The following is a 16,861-nucleotide window of genomic DNA, read 5'->3' on the forward strand; positions in this document are numbered from 1 at the left end:
AGTCCAAATTTTTGTACCTAATTCACATTCTCTCCTGACTTGTATTGACAACTCAAAACTACCTTTTTAGACCTCAAAACATTTTCTTAGATAAACAATTTAAGCTTTTATGTCTCTGAACCTTATATACTTTACAACTCTTTTGTGAGTTTTTTTTTAATTAGGTAATAAGAAAAACTGTAGATATAAGTTTCTGTCCCTCCTGATCCAGTCCCAAGGAAACACACATTTGGCATCCAATATTTGGGGTACAAATTCATGAAAAAGCCATTTTTGTGAGACTTTTTAGCCACGGCACAGGCCAGAGCTGTACCCAAACCTAGCACCTTGGGTTCGGAGAAAAACTAGCCCTCCCAGCTCTCATCTGCCGGCTTAGCTTCCTCTCCTGTCTGGGTTTCATGGTGGTAGCATGGACCTAGAAACTCCATAAAGTTCTGACAGCAAATGTGTCTCCGCCAATACCACCATGAAGCTAGCTAGACTCTCAAAAAGTTAAAGAATGGGGCAGAGCCAGGCACCAACGTCACAGCTTCCATTCTAGCCACATCACTTAGCTGGTTAAAGACTCATGTGGTCAGAAAAAGATAGTGACATACAGCAAAGACAGATTCAAACAAAAAAATTCTAATTGGTTTACAGTGTGTTTAAAAATATACATAAGGTTGGGAGAGAAAAGAAAAAGGATAGAGATAGTCCAAAAAAAGAAAGAAAGAAAGAAAGAAAGAAAGAAAGAAAGAAAGAAAGAAAGGGCTGAAGAGATGGCTCAGTGGTTAAGAGCACTGACTTCTCTTCCAGGGGTCCTGAGTTCAATTCCCAGCAGCCACAGCCATCTGTAATGAAATCTGGCACCCTCTTCTAGTGTGCAGGTACACATGGAAGGAAGGCTGTATACATAATAATATAAAAAAGTAAAAAAAAAAGAATTGCAGTGTCCTCTTTAAAAAGAAAAGAAATAGAGTAGCTGGCTAGCTGTGGTGACACACCCCTTTAATCCCAGCACTTGAGAGGCAAGTAGATCTCTATGTAGATAGACCCTGTCTCAAAAAAAGGGAGGGGAGTATGGTTGTACCTGGGAAATGGAAGCCACCACAAGTCTCTGGAAGACTAGCCACTCTTAACCACTGAACCATCTCTTCAGCCCCTTAGAAAACAGAGAAACCGGCCAGATAAAATGTTGCATACCTGCAATCCCAGCATTTGAGAAGTGGAGACAGAAGATTATGAATTCAAGGTACCCTGTTGGGGTGGCTGACCACTCCCTTGTATGAGGGCGTGGCCGCCCCAGGGGTGGAGGATACCTTTAAAAGAACCGGGTTTGGGGTAGGCCGGGCCCTTCCTTTTCCTCTTGGTTCGCAGCTCTTCCCTGGAACCTTGGCCCCGTAAGTTTATTCCATTTTCTCCCTTTATTAAAACTGATTTATTCTAAAAGGACTATTTTTGGTTATTCCCAAATTCCTCCGACCGCAGCTACAGCACCCTCTGCCACAAAGTGACTAGGAAGCAAGCCGCACCTTGAGAGACTGAAAAAAACAGCTGGAGCTCTGGAGAGGCGACTCAGTGGTTTTGAGTCCCAGCACTTCCATGGCATTTCATGCCTGGCTGTGACTCCAGTCCAGGAATCCAATGTCCTCTTCTGGCCTCCAAAGGCATTGCATGCATGGTGTGTGCAGAGATAATTGCAGGTGGGAAACAACCATATCCGTAAAATCTTTAAAGAAAACCAAACACGTTTGCTGTTTGGCGTGGTGCACATGCCTTTAATTACAGCAGTGGAGAGGCAGAGGAAGGTGTGTCTCTAAATTTAAGGCCACCCTGAGATTCCAAGACAGCCAGAGCTACATAGTGAGACCCTATCTCAAGGGCTGGGGGGAGGGGAGGAAATCTGTTTTACTAGACATTTAAATTATTTTTATAATTTTGTTAGGTAGGGTGGGTGCTGGAGGGTGGGGTCAGAGGACAACTTCGTGGAATTGTTTCCCTCTCTCTTTTATCTGTACATGGATCCCTGGGATCAAATTGAGGCTTCAGCAGCAAGTGTTTTGCCTACTGAGTCAACTACCAGAACCCATGTGTGATATTTTCTAAAATAAACCATTTAAATAGCAATACATATGTGTACATGCCACTCTTCCATGCCAAATAGGTGCATGTGCGCGCTGACATAACTATTCAGGGGCTCTTTTACTTCTCTATCTACTTGCCCCATACTATACACTTTCCTTATGATACTTTAGCCAGACCGCTAACACAGCAGGAAGCAATGTGAAGTTAATTGTCTGGGGATAGTGGCTGTGTTCCATTCTTACTCCCTTTATCACTGTCTTCCTGTGTTTCCATTTCTCCCATGTCCCTTTTCCTGTGTCTTTCTCCACTTTGTCTACTTCCTTTAGAATCTAAGGCTTCGATGCTGTGGGCTCTCTGTTCTCACTAGGGCCCACCTGTCCGCTACAGCAGAAGCCGGAGGCCTGAGTGGCTAACTTCGTTTTCTAGGGCTTCTCTCATCAAGGGAGGGGACCCCACCCATGCTCAGGTCAGTGGACTGCTCTCAGTCTTGAACAGGATGTATGGAAAAACACGCACTTCTGACCCTGACCAGGTATACCCCCTAGTGGCAATCTGTTCCAAGGGAAGGCCCTTCATCCGGCCATTTCCTTGCCAGTCTTAGTCTCCATCTCCCCGTGTTGATTCCTGAGCTCACTGCAGAGATGGGCCTTGTGGGCCATCTTGTCTCAGAGCCACTCTGGAGGTATCGCCTTCCCTCATCTCTCTTTTGGTTTCTTTGTCACTGCAGAGAAAAGTGGGCTGTGGCCAGGCGAGGCTCGGGTGTTGACCGAGCCGCTCCTCCTGCCCGCAGGGGGCGCTGTGGGGCGGAGCGACGGCCGCGATCCACCCCCGCGGGGGCTGGCGCTGGGCTTGGGGCGAGTGGGGGTTGTGGCCTGGGGTCGGAGAGGAGCGGGTTCCCGCCTCGTCGCCGGGAAGCGTGGGCGTCGCCGGGGCCGAGGCCCAGGCTAGGCGTGTCCGCGCTGGCCATGGCCGGACTCGCTCCGGTAAGGGCCCCGCGCGGACCGGGCTCAGGGCGGGAGCGGGACCGCGGGCTGCGCGTGCGGCGGCGTGGGGACCCCAACAAAGCCGGGTCCGCGCGCGCTGCGCTCGCCTGCGACACCGACGGCAGCGGCTGCCCAGCCTTCTCCCCCGAGCAGAGCGAGCGCCATCGGGGTTTGCGTTTCCGAAGGTTGCAGTGGTGTCCTGCGGGTTCACGATGTCATAATTTAGTCTCCGACTGGCGTTCACTGCGTTCACGTAGAGTGTGTGCGGGTGGGACCTCACGCCAGCAGGGTAGAAAAGGGCAGTAAAATCTGCGTGCTTGGTTATTTCGTGTTTTGTTGAAATTAGGGAGTAGAGGGAATGGTTTTTCTTTATGCTGTCCTAACTGCTCTATTAAGCATTCTTGATTAGTAAATAAGACGGAGATAAAAGTAATTTTAAAGCAGCCCATACTTTCTCACCGAATGTACAGTTGTTCAGGATTACGTATACAACAGATAGGCAGCACTTTTATAAACATGGTTTTGAATAAATGGGAGATGGCCACTCCTGTTGATGGAAAAATAAACAATAAAATATTCTTCCATAAATACTTTCAGTTTCACGATATGACAGATGTTTGTGAGTTTATTAAAAATAGGTAATATAGCACAGTTGCAAAAAAAAAAAAAAACCACCCACAATAGTTCTTCCACGGGGGATATGCTCTCCAACCCCCAGTGGATGCCAAAAATGTAGTGTAGTAGGAGCTGTAATGTCTTAACTGTCTTAACCAAGCACCTCCTGTGCACTATTGCTGCCGAACTCTTGCAGTTTAAACTTAAAAGGCAGGCAAAATCTGGCATGATTTTGGTTGTTGTTGTTGTCATCTTCACAGTTTCACAGGTTGAAGGTTCATTCTTTCTACAGATTTTTAGCGACTTTAGCGTAGAAACTTTTTTAAGGTGGGAAAATGGGAAACTCACTTTTCTCCTGGAGGAAACACTTTGGAGGTGGGCCTGGCAGGACTTGGGGAGGCAGAAGCAAAAGGATTGCTGCAGGGTTCTGGCCAGTCAGACCTTCACTCAGAAAACAAAACAAAGTACAACTTTACAGCAATTTTTTGACATTTTTATCTGAATTAGCAATACCTGCGTTTTCACTTTGGTGGCATTATTAAGAAAAGGAAGGGTGTATGAACACATATTTTGATAAGGAAGAGTACTAGATAATTCTTTGTGTAGGGACTGGGCTGTGTTTTCTTAGCTGATAACCACTAGAGGCCAGTAGCACACCTGAAATTTTACAATCAAAACTGTCTCCAGGCTTTGCCTATGTCCCACAGAGGGCAAATTGTGCTGAATGAGAACCGTTAACCTACTGTTTCTCACAGAAGAAACTGGACAGAAGCAGATATGAAATTTGCATTCGTTTTTTTCTTAATACATTAACCAATTAGGGCAAATTGCTGTTTTTTTTGTTGTTGTTGTTTTGTTTTGTTTTTTGTTTTTGTTTTTGACACAGGGTCTCAGCATAGCCCTGGCTGTCCTGGAACTCACATTGTAGACGAGACTGGCCTCTGCCTCCTGAGTGCTGGAATTAAAGGTGATTATTACTATTCCCAGCACAAAATTATTGTTTTAAAATAAATTGTGTAACACAAGTAACTTGCATTAACTTAAAATATTGGGTTTTGCCAGGTAGTAGTGATAGCACAGGAGGCAGAGGCCGACAAAGCTCTCTGATTTCAGGTCAGCCTGGTCTTCAGAGCGAGTTCCAAAACAACCAAGGCTAGAGAAAACCTGTCTCAAAAAAAATTTTTTTTTAAATAAGACTGAGCAATGGTGGTGCATACCTTTAATCCCAACACTAGGGAGGCAGAGGCAGGCAGTTCTCTGTGAGTTCAAGGCCACCCTGGTCTACAGAGTGAGTTCCAGAACAACCAGGGCTATACAGAAAAACCCTGTTTCAAAAAAAAAAACCAAAATGGAAATAATATATACTTTATTTAATAGCCATAGTAAATAAGCACATGCCAATAACAAATGAAGTTAAACTAGGTTTAAAAAAATCAGCAAGGTGTAGGGTTACAGCCATATAGGCAGAGTATTTCAACTAACAAATATATGATTTACATAAGTTCTAATTATGAACTTCAGCAGCTATTTTTCTAGTTAACCATGATAAACATAAACACTAAACAATTTTGAGCTAGGGATATCACTCAAAGGTAGAGAAGTTGCCTAGCATGTGCAAGGTTCTGGATTCAGTCTTTCTCTCTCTCTCTCTCTCTCTCTCTCTCTCTCTCTCTCTCTCTCTCTCTCTCTCTCTCACACACACACACACACACATACACACACACACTTCACAACTCAGGTTGTTTATAGTCTTTGACTTAGGGATACTCTTCTATGAAAGTAAAAGTGCTGATACCTAAAGAAGCCCATCCGAGCATTGTCTATAATTTGCAGAGGGGAGGCCAAGCATCGAGGCATGTCTTTTAATCCCAGCACTGGAGAGACAGAGGGAGGTAGGTCTCTGTGAGATCTAGACCAGTCCCGGTCTACATCGCACATGAGAGCCTGTCGTAAAATAAATACATAATATTTACAGAGAAGGAAGAAGCAGTGTGTGTATGGCCCGTTAATGGGCTCTGTCTCCTTGTGGAGTATGATGTAATCACGCAGTTTACCCCAATGTGAGTTTACTTTCTTGTATTCATCTGAACAAATGGTCATGACACATTACGTGAATCACACTGATTTGGCTTCATTTTTGTAAAGAGCATACCATCCCATACACAGATATGTAGTCTGGAGATACATATGAGATGGGTGTAGAGGTGAGAGCAGAGCAGAGATAGAGAAAACAAATTGTTTTGCTTATTTAATTATTTTTGTGTGTATGGGTGTTTTGTCTGTATGTGTGTCTGTGCACCATGTATGTGCAGGGTCTGTGGAAAGCTTAACAGGGCATTAGGTTCCCTGGGACTGGAGTTACAGATGGTTGTGAGCTACCATGTGGGAGCTGGGAACTGAACCTGGGCCTTCAGGAAGAGCATCCAGTGCTCTTGATTGCTGAACCATCTCTCCAACCCACAAATCACCCCCTGCCCCCAAATCCTGAGACAGCGTCTCACTCTGTAGGCCTGGCTGCTCCTGGAGCTCACTCTGTAGCCCTGGCTGCTCCTGGAGCTCACTCTGTAGCCCTGGCGGTCCTGGAACTCACTCTGCACACCTAGCTGGCATTAAACTCCCAGAGATCCTCCTGCCTCTGCAGATCACTTCTGTGGAAGTAACTGCTGAGTCAAAAACAGCCGTCTACTTTGTAAGTCTCACATATGCAATGAGAATGAACTGGAATCACTTGTAGCAATCATGACTGTATCTGTATAACGTCTCTCGCTTCAGTTACCGCTGACCTTCGAAGATGTGGCCATTTATTTCTCTGAGCAAGAGTGGCAGCATTTAGAAGCATGGCAGAAGGAACTGTACAAGCATGTCATGAGAACCAATTATGAGACTCTTGTCTCTCTAGGTAAGGAGCTTTCAACTCCTTGGTGAGTTTTGCAGCTGGATCTTGTGAGAGCTCCTCAGTCACTTGATCCTCTTGTGAGGGAGCAAGATTGCTTAGACACTAACTTAGAAAGTCCCTTTATCTCTTTGTTGTTGTTGTCAATAAAAAAGTATACATTACCCATCTTTATTCGGGGTGGACATTGCAGGACAGCATTTAAGACAGCACATAATGTCACTTACAGGTAGCTAAGACATATGTTAAAACGTTTCCCATCACAGTTTACTGAGATGCTTGGTTTTCCACTGAGAAGCACACCTGCTTCATGCCCATAGTACATGTGTGCCTTAACCTAGAAACTGGTCTCCTTGCAGCTTTACAAAGGGGTTAGAGACTGCAAGAAACTAATGGTCTTCCCTGTAGTGTGATTCTGAATGAGTGTACCCTGACGTGTTTAAGGGTAGCAGCCTCTGGTAAGGATGATGGATATTTTTTCCTTCTTTGGTTCCATCATCATTATCCCTCCTCTTCCTGTGTGTGATGCTGGAGATAACATCTAGGTCCTTGCATGTGCTAGGCAAGGGCTGTACCACAGAATTAAACATACACCTCCTTTATAGTTCTTGGTTTTGGGGTTTTTGTTGTTTTATAGTTTTTTGAGACAAGATCTCACTGTATAGTTGAGGCTGGCATGGGACTCACTATATAGATCAACTTGCCTCGGGTGCTGGGATTATAGGTGGGTAGCAGCCGGTTGTGGCGGCTGGAAGGATATACTGAAGAGGCAGAGCAGGAGGATTATAAATTCAAGGTTTGCCTGGGCTACATATTTGTGGGGAATGGTGGTACACACATTTTAATCCCAGAACTTGGGAGCTAGAGGCAAGTGGACTCTGTAAATCTGAGGCCAGCCTGGTTTACATAGTGAATTCCAGGACATGACAGGCTACAAAGAAATGCTAGGGTGGGGGTGGGGGCAAAGCATGAACCATATGCCTGGCTAGTTTTTCTTATCAGTTAAATTTTTTTTTTTTAAATATTTATTTATTTATTAAGTATACAATATTCTGTCTGTGTATATGCCTGCAGGCCAGAAGAGGGCACCAGATCTCATTACAGATGGTTGTGAGCCACCATGTGGTTGCTGGGAATTGAACTCAGGACCTTTGGAAGAGCAGGTAATGCTCTTAACCACTGAGCCATCTTTCCAGCCCCCTCAGTTAAATTTTTAAATGAGTCTGGAGCTGGAGAGATGATTCAGTCAGTCGGTCAGTAGGAAAAGCACCTGCCTTGGCAGCATGAACATCTGAATTTGCATCCTCAGAACCCACATAAAAGACGGGTGCAGCGGCACACGCCTGTTTATAATCGCATTGAGAGGCCAGGTGAAAGGATCCCTAGAAGATTGAAGGCCTCACCTGACCTGCATGGCAACAAGTCTCAGGCCAATGATGGATCCTCTCTCAAAATTTAAAAGGTGGAACGTAACAGGTATTTCTTTGGACTGCCAGCTTCCAAATGACGACGTGGAAACTTTTATTAATTATGAAAGCTTAGCCTTAGCTTAGTCTTGTTCCCAACTAGTTCTTCAATTAACTTACTTGTATTAATCTACATTCTTCTTCATGGCTCATTACCTCTCCTCAGTACCATCTGTCCAACTTCCTTCGAGTTTGGCTGACTAATCTCCCACCTCAGAATTTTTTCCCAGCATTCCTATATCTTCCTGGAAGTCCCACCTATCCTCTCCTGCCAAGTTATTGACCATTCAACTCTTTGTTAAACCAACAGGAGGTACCTTAGGAGAGTGAGGAAGGACAGAGATACATCTTCACACAGTTTACAAAACAATTTTCCCAACAGTAGAAGGTGTTCTGAGAACCAGTACCCAAGATTGTCCCTTGACTTCCAATGCATGCCATGCATCCCCCAACATACTCACATACAAAATCATGCATAAAATTAGCCTGTTCAGAGAAGCATAAAATAGATGAAAGTCTCCTGTTTGATTTTTTTTAAAAATTTATGTTTACAAGTGTATGTCTGTATGCATGTATGTCTGTGCACCACACACACGCCTGGTGCCTAAGGAGGCAAGAAGAGGGTGTTGCAGTCTCTGGAAGTGGAGTTACTGTGAACCATCATGTAGGTTCTGGAAGTTAACTGTTGTCCTCTGGGAGAGCAATCAGTGCTCTTAACCACGGAGACATTGTTCCAGCTCCAAGGCAGGCACTTTAACCATTTCTGTTTTCACTGGGAAAGCACTTTTCTTTGAACTAAATATGGTAACACTCATTTCTTGATGTATTAAGTTTAGTAGTAGCTTGATTAATTAAGTAGCTTGATCAATTAATTTGAAAAATATGTCTTATTTATGCCATCTCTCTTTTACTTTTTTTTAACCTTCCCAGTTTTTGATAGTGTTTTTTATGTTTTTTTAGTTTTTTATGTGTGTCTATTGGACAGTTTTATAATTTAAAATAATATATTTAAATCTCTAGATTGTTTTCTATTAACTTTATTTTGCCAGAATAATTTTAATTTTATTATTTTTGTTCTATGTGTGTAAGTATTTTATCGGCATGTGTATCTGTGTACCCGTGCATATGGTGTACATGGAGGCAGGAAAAAGGCATTAGATCCCCTAGAACTGGAATTACAGATGGTTGTGGATTGCCATGTGAATGCAGTACCTGAACCCCAGTCCTCTGAAAGAGCAGCAAGTGCCCTTAACTTCTGAGCTATCTCTCTAGCCCCTAGATTAATTTTAAAAAGATTTGGAGAGATTAAGTTTAATGCATTGTTAAAATTTCCTTTTTCCTTTTATTGATGATAGATTCTTTTTTCACATACATCCTGATTACAGTTCTCCTTCTACTCCTCCCAGTTCCTCTCTACATCCCCTCCCATCTGGATCAGTGCCCTTTCTGTCTCTCATTAAAAAAGAACAGGCTTCTAAGGAATGATAATAAAATATGCATGGTCTGTTAACTTTATATCACGTGACTGTTTCAGTGTTTAAAGATGAGATAATTCCTTCGACATTCTCTTCTTTATCTCCTGCATACACATGACAGTCATATCTGCTTTCATATTTTAAAGTTTCTGAAACTTATATTCTTTCATCATAGTTAAGTTTTCCAGACTATATCTGTGGATTTTTCCTAAAACATGTAACCCATGACATTATTTTTATTTTATACAAGAACTAGTAGGCCGGGCGGTGGTGGCGCACGCCTTTAATCCCAGCACTCGGGAGGCAGAGGCAGGCGGATCTCTGTGAGTTCGAGGCCAGCCTGGTCTACAAGAGCTAGTTCCAGGACAGGCTCCAAAGCCACAGAGAAACCCTGTCTCGAAAAACCAAACCAAAAAAAAAAAAAGAAAAGAAAAAGAAAGAACTAGTCAAAGCAATTGAACTGATAGAAGAGGAAATATAATCTACGTTGTCAGCCCCGGGCCACTGCCAAACATGCCCCCCCCCTCCATTCCAGTTCCAATGGACTTTTTATCTCCCTCTTCGGTTATTAAAAATCATGTTTCATTTGAATTTGCATCACTATTAGACAATGTCCTGCTATGATTTTGATTTTTAATTGCTTCCTTCTTTACTCATGCTTTTATTTATTCCCTCAGATTATCCATCTTTTTCATTTTACAGTCAGTTATATGAACCTTTATTGCTCTGCCAGCTTGCTTCAAAATAATCTATATATTCAAAGCAGTTCCACTCAAAATTCAAGAATGGCTTCTCATAGTCTGTAAGCTGATCATAAGAAAGGGCCAAGAGCAACCAAGGCAGGGTTTTTTCTCTTTAAGATGGAAGGTGATGCTGTAGATACCAAGCCTGCATTAGAGATGGAAAATGTCTGACAGGACCACATATGTAGCAACTGAGCTGGTAAATCGCCACAGTCATTTTGAAAACCAATCTGGGGACGTGGCAAAGTTGACACACACAGTTACATAGCAGCTCACTTTAATGAATGTCAGCGTCTATGATATTCTTTTTTTTTTTTTTTAATTTTATGTGTTCGTAGGTTATTGTCTCTGGAGCTATAGACAGTTGTGAACTGCTGTTTGGGTCCTGGGATCTGAACCCAGGTCTTCTGGAAGAGCAGATAGATCTCTGTGAGTTTGAGGCCAGCCTGATCTACATAGTGAGACATAATAATTAAAATAATAATAAAGCATTTTCCGTTTGTTTTTAATTAAATATAACATCAGATTTGTGGGGACTATGAACAATGATTTGATTGGTATAACATGTCCAGATAAACTAGGAAGTTCTGGCTGTCAGTGAGTCTATTGGTTGACAATTTGTGTTTTGTTCCAGAAGTAAATTTTGAGAAATTTAGATGATGTGTTTTATAGCAATCAAGCCAAACTACCCTGTCTGACTTCTCTGTACAGACTGTGGACTTCCGAAACCAGAACTCATATCCTGGGTTGAACTTGGAAGAGAGTTCTTTGGCAGTTGGGGAGAAGAACAGAAGGCAGAGAAAGGGATTCGCTCCTCTGTGGATGGTGTGCACTTTCGTCTAGTTATTGAGGAACAGTTATTTGAGAGTGAGTATTAAGAACCTAGTGTCTGCCGGGTGGCGGTGGTACACGCCTTTAATCCCAGCCTTCAGGAGGCAGATTCAAGTGGATTTCTGTGAGTTCGAGGCTAGCCTGGTCTATAAGACCTTATTCCAGAACAGCCAGGGCTGTTAGACAGAGAAACCCTGTCTCAAAACAAAACAAAACAAAACAAACAAAAACCTAGTGTCTAAAATGGAGCTGTATAGTATAACCTCTGCAAGCAGAGGGTAGGAGCTCAAAGGTATCCTAATTGGCATCATGAGTTCAAATCTAGTCTGAACTACATAAGACCCTATCTCAAAAAAGAAAGAGAAAAAAGAAACAAACAAACAAAAAACCATGGTCTTAACCTAAACATATCACATTCCGATATCTTGTTTTTCCCTCTCTGGTGTTCTCTTCCTGTTTGGCTGACCTGAGCTTGACGTTGCAAATATTTTAGAGAAAGGCAGTAAAGCATAATGGTTAGGCCCGTGAACTCCGAAGCCTGAGTCTGATCTCTCCTTCTGTAGACTGTCTTAGTTACTTTTCTGCACTTGTGACAAAACACCATGACCAAGACAACTAATAAAAGAAGGCATTTAATTGGTGGCTGATAGTTGCAGAGGACTAGCATCCGTGACCATCGTGGCAGGGAGCATGGTAGCAAGCAGGCAGGCATGGCAGCAGTAACTGAGAACTCACATCTCATCCACAAGCAGAGGCAGAGACAGTGAATGGCATGGGCTTTTGAAATCTCAAAGCCCACCCCCAGTGACACACCTCCTCCAATAAGGCCACACCTCCTAATCCTTCCAAACTGTTTGACCAACTGAGGACCCCGTACTAAAACATGAGTCTGTGGGGCCATTCTCATTCAAACCACCACAGGGACTTTGGGCAAGTTAGTAGTATTTGAACTCCTGATGTATAAAATGAAGCAAACCCAAGAACCTACAGTACAGTGCTGGAGAGCAATGTGGACAGCCCGACGCAGTCGTTAATGAAGGCTATCCTTGCCAGCAGATGGGAAAGAACAAAGCTGAGAGTGACTTTCTCCATCTCTGTCTCCGAAGCAGTCTTTCAGCTGCGAGCCCCTGCAATATCAAAAGAGAAGTTAATTACTACCAATATACTATGGCACGCTGTAATAATTACTATTCCAAAAATGAAGAATAGAGGACCAAAGCAAGACCCATACCCAGCAGGGAAACACTAAATCCTACAGCTCCATGTCTGTCATCTGGGGCTATGATAGAATTGTTTGGGCTCCGCTAGCCTTGGGCAGCTCCATCTCTCTAGCTCTGCCCCTATAGTACATGTGAACTCTCTCTTGGGCCAGCTCCAGCTTGTTCCGGTGATTTTCTAGAGTTCTGGCATCTCTAACATTCTTGGGTCTACACTACAACCTAGGCTTTACCTTCCTAGCTTCACACAGTGACCTCTCAGAAACTCCATGCAGGAAATCTGACCCTGCCATACATTGCCTGACCTTAGTAGCTGGGCAAGCCTTCATCACCCCTTTATTCTCACATCGTTCATCTGGCAAAACCCAGTACCACATGAACAACACTGTCAAGTTCTATTGCCAACTTGAGATAGAGCCTGTCTCCTCTTGGCCACGTTTACAACAATGCTGACCACATTTCTGTTGGCGTTCTGGTTTACCCGGTTCCCAGTGGAACGGCCTTCTGAGCTCTGCTTATGTCATTCCATGGCTTCATGAAACTCCATTCTCTTCCACATTCCTCCCACAGACAAGGACCAAGGGCCTAAGAACCATGTGGTCAGATTTATCATAGCAATGACCCCAACCCTCAGTGTCAGTTTCTGTATTTGTTACTTTTCTCATTGTTGTGACCAAATTCCATACAAGAAGCAAGTTAATAAATGTTTATTTTGACTCAGGGTTTGTGGGGATATAGTCAAGTCCATGTGAGGGGAAGAATGTTCGGTGGCCGATCACATTGTACCTATACTCAGGAAACAGACAGGTGAATGCTTGTGCTCAGCCCTTTCTCTTTCATTTTATTCAGTCTGGGACCCCACCCCGTGAAATTGTGCTATCTATACTCAGGGTGAGCCTTCCTTCCTTAAATCTCTCAGAAATCACCCTTATAGATATATCCAGATAGGTAACATACATCTGTGGTATTGTTGCGGCTGTTAGGATCTTATTGCTGTCGCATCGTGACACTGTGATTCTAAGACGCTTGATGTTCCTGCAGTAGCAGTGCTGCTCAGTGGTTATGGAAGATCCAGGGTGACAGGCACCATACTGACTCATCACAACCCTCTTTATCACTTTTATTTACCTATTTTATGTATATGAATGTTTTGTCTGCATCAGGACAAATAGTTGTGAGTCCCCATGTGGGTGCTGGGAATTGAACTCAGGACCTCTAGAAAAGCAGCCAGTGTGCCATCTTTCCAGCCCTTTTGATTTATTTATTTATGTATTTTATGTATATGTGTTTTCTTGTTTTTATTTTATTAGGCCAGGCATGGTGGTGCATGCCTTTAATTCTAGCACTTGAGAAGCAAAGCCAGGCAGATCTCTCTGAATTTGAATCCAGCCTGTACTACATAGCAAGTTCCAGGCAAGCCTGGGTTATAGAGACCCTGTTTCAAAAAAATTAATATTTTATTATTTTGTGTATGGTGTGTACACCTGTGTAAGCTTCTGTGCATGCAGTACCTACAGAGGCCAGAAGATGGAGCTGAACCTAGGAGGCCAGAAGATGGAGTTGAACCTACAGAGGCCAGAAGATGGAGCTGAACCTAGGAGGCCAGAAGATGGAGTTGAACCTAGGAGGCCAGAAGATGGAGTTGAACTCCCTAGAGTTGGAACCATCATGTAGATGTTGAAAAGAGAACTTGGGTCCTCTACAAGAGCAGTCAGTACTCTTAAACCACCTATCTGTCTCTTCTGCCACATTTCTCTGTTTTTATCAGAGTAAAGAACCCCAAACCAGCAGCCGTTAGCTTGACAAGGTCTGCAGAGTGGGCCGATGGGAGTCATAGGTAGGACGCAGTCAGTTTGCAGCTCCCAGATCCTACCTCTGAGACTTCTGCTTTCGTCCTTCACTTTCATCATAGCATGACCTGCTCAGTTTAGTGTCTGCGGCTGGACTCATTTTGGTCATGAAGTAGAACCACATATAATGTTTTATACTCTAGTCGGGGCAGGATGTCCCAACCGCTGTAGAAGAGTCAACTCTTTTATAGATCGCTTTACTGGTGAAAGACAAAAGATTTACAGAATTTTTGTTTTCATTTCCAGGTAGCCAGCAAGCTGTGAAGTCAAGAGAAATCACATGCCATTTCCAGTTAAATCCTCTTGAGAGTCAGCCTTCCTTTGGGCTTGCTTTAGGAGAAAAAGATGTTTCCTTCGGGCATAACCAAGGCATCAGCCTTGCAAATGCACAAACCCACAGCCTTGGGGCTCTAGTTTCAATAGTGCACTGTTCCAACGAGGCCGCCCAAAGAAAAGGATTCTTGAGTCACAGAACTCTGAATCCCCCTGACTTGCAAAGAGTCCCCTCTTGGCAGAGCACTCAACACTCTTGTCCTGTCTGTGGGGAAAACTCTTGGGAGAAGAATCACTTAGTGACGCTCCAGAAGGGTCACCCCAAGACCCCACCATGCAGGGTCTGGAAGGAGTTCAGCAGGCAGACTGATGCACAGCCGCTGTGCAGCTTCTCATGTCCTAAATGTGGGAAGAGCTTCTGCCTGAAGCAATATTTAGTGAGACATCTAGATGCCCACACAAGAAAGAGACCACCTCAGTGCCCTACAAGCAAAATGTGCTTCCATCATGAGCGTAATCTTTTCAGCCATCATCTCAAGCACAGTTCTCCCCAGCACCCCAAATATGACAAAAGCTTCCCAATGGATAGCAATGTCCACCAATGCCAGCAGAGCCAAGAGAGGCCAGCCTCCTGGAGGGAAAACACCATTGTTCCCTCAAGACAGAAGCCAGGTCCCAGCCTGGACTATGAGGGCTGCTGCCACAAGGATAACAAGCTGAAGGTCCTGCAGTGTGGCTGCAGCCTGGGTGAGGCCAAACCCTGCTCACGTACAGAATGTGGTGGTTGCTTCCTCTCACAGTCTAAGCAGGCTGGCCTCTGCAGGGCACACACGGAAGAAAATTCCTTTCAGTGTTCAGAGAGCAGTGAGTGCCTCTGCCTGAGAGACCTGCAGAATGTCCATTGGGGTGTGCATAGTGGGGAAAGACCATCCTCCTGTAGAAACTGTGGTCAGGGCTTCACCAAACATTGCAAACTCACAGAACATACCCAGGACCTCAGTGGGGAGAGATCTTTCTGGTGTGCCCAAGGCGGAAAAAGCTTCAGCCTAAAGGGGCAGTTGCTGAAGCAGCAGCGGCTTCACCCAGAGGAAGAGCCTGTTCAGTGCACAGTGTGTGAGTTATGCTTCTGTCTGAAGAGCAGGTTGAGAGCCCACCAACTGCAACATGGTGGAGAAAGGCCATTCTCCTGCAGCGAGTGTGGCCAAGCCTTTGCCCATCAGTGCAAGCTCCGTGAGCATCTCAGAGTGCACAGCGGAGAGAGGCCCTTTCAGTGTCCCGAGTGCCACAAGAGCTTCCGCCTGAAGGGCATGCTGAAGGCCCACCAGCGCACCCACAGCAAGGAGAGGCCATTCTCTTGTGGGGAGTGTGGCAAGGGCTTTACCAGACAGTCTAAGCTCACAGAACATTTCCGTGTCCACAGTGGAGAGAGGCCCTTCCAGTGTCTAGAGTGTGACAGGAGCTTTCGCCTAAAGGGGCAGCTGCTTAGCCATCAACGTCTACACACAGGAGAGAGACCCTTCCAGTGCCCGGAGTGTGGCAAGAGCTATCGTGTGAAGGCTGACATGAAGGCACACCAGCTGCTGCACAGCGGGCAGATGCCATTCTCCTGCCAGTGTGGGAAGGGCTTTGCCAAACAGTCTAAACTCGTGGAGCACATGAGGACACACACAGGAGAGAAGCCTTTTCGGTGTCCCAAGTGTGACAAGAGTTTCCGACTGAAAGCTCAGCTGCTCAGCCACCAGGGCCTGCATACAGGCAAGAGACCTTTCCACTGCCCGGAATGTGGTAAAAACTTCCGGGAAAAGGGTCACATGCTCAGGCACCAGCGCATCCACAGGCCTGAGAGGCCCTTTGCCTGCGAAGACTGTGGGAAAGGTTTCATTTATAAATCCAAACTGGCGGAGCACATTAGAGTACACACAAAATCCTGTCAGGTTCCACGTGAGCCTGTCATGAAGAAAAGGCTTGGCCAACTGTTTGCAATGATAGAGGCTGACTGGAGTTGAGGCAGGTGGGGCATCGACGCTATGAGCACAGCTTCATTGCCAGGGTGAAGAATGGTGGCTGAGCTCACTGCAAAGCAAGTTTTAGGAAGAGGGCTCTACGTTGATCAAAAAATATAATACAAATAAAAATGGGAAACTATGAAGAATTTTCTCTTTTGAAATCCCATCAATTCTATTTTCTCTCCCTTGGTAAGAAGAGGTATTTGTTCTTCCTACCACTTTACGCGCATTTCGCCCAGATGCAGTTAGTTCAAAAGTCCCATCTTAAACCAGAAGGATATTCCTCCAGTACTACTGTCAAAGCTGAAAAGGGGAAGTCTGTTTAATAGCAAATCTACTCTTTTGGTCTTTTCAGAGTATTTCTAAGTGGTTAATTCAGCAGATTTTATTTCTGTCATGATACGCTTTTGGATTTGCGTTTGATTCATTTTATTTTGAAACCAAC

The 16,861-nt window shown here is 44.5% G+C and overlaps 1 protein-coding gene across 2 annotated transcripts; it reads left to right on the forward strand.

Moving 5' to 3' along the window:
* The first annotated feature begins 2,918 nt into the window (after nt 1-2,918).
* Znf786 (zinc finger protein 786) lies at nt 2,919-16,558 on the forward strand. Of its 2 annotated transcripts, XM_038318046.1 has the most exons (4): nt 2,919-3,047; nt 6,435-6,561; nt 10,951-11,106; nt 14,384-16,558. In XM_038318046.1, exons 1-4 carry the CDS (start codon nt 3,030-3,032, stop codon nt 16,414-16,416), a joined length of 2,334 nt encoding a protein of 777 aa, XP_038173974.1. In that variant the 5' UTR covers nt 2,919-3,029; the 3' UTR covers nt 16,417-16,558. The 2 variants fall into 2 exon arrangements, 1 of the variants encoding a protein (XP_038173974.1); XR_005284200.1 differs by lacking the exons at nt 2,919-3,047; nt 6,435-6,561; nt 10,951-11,106 and adding an exon at nt 13,656-13,997 and having other exon boundaries at nt 14,384-14,525.
* The last annotated feature ends 303 nt before the right edge of the window (nt 16,559-16,861 follow it).

This window comes from Arvicola amphibius, chromosome 2, assembly GCF_903992535.2.
Source record: "Arvicola amphibius chromosome 2, mArvAmp1.2, whole genome shotgun sequence".
Classification (NCBI taxonomy): Eukaryota; Metazoa; Chordata; class Mammalia; order Rodentia; family Cricetidae; genus Arvicola; species Arvicola amphibius.

Bases quoted from the DNA above. Each gene is read 5' to 3' on its own strand.
- Znf786 (XM_038318046.1), top strand. The intron at 6,562-10,950 runs GTAAGGAGCTTT...TTCTCTGTACAG, and splicing joins TGAGACTCTTGTCTCTCTAG to ACTGTGGACTTCCGAAACCA. The intron at 11,107-14,383 runs GTGAGTATTAAG...TTTCATTTCCAG, and splicing joins TGAGGAACAGTTATTTGAGA to GTAGCCAGCAAGCTGTGAAG.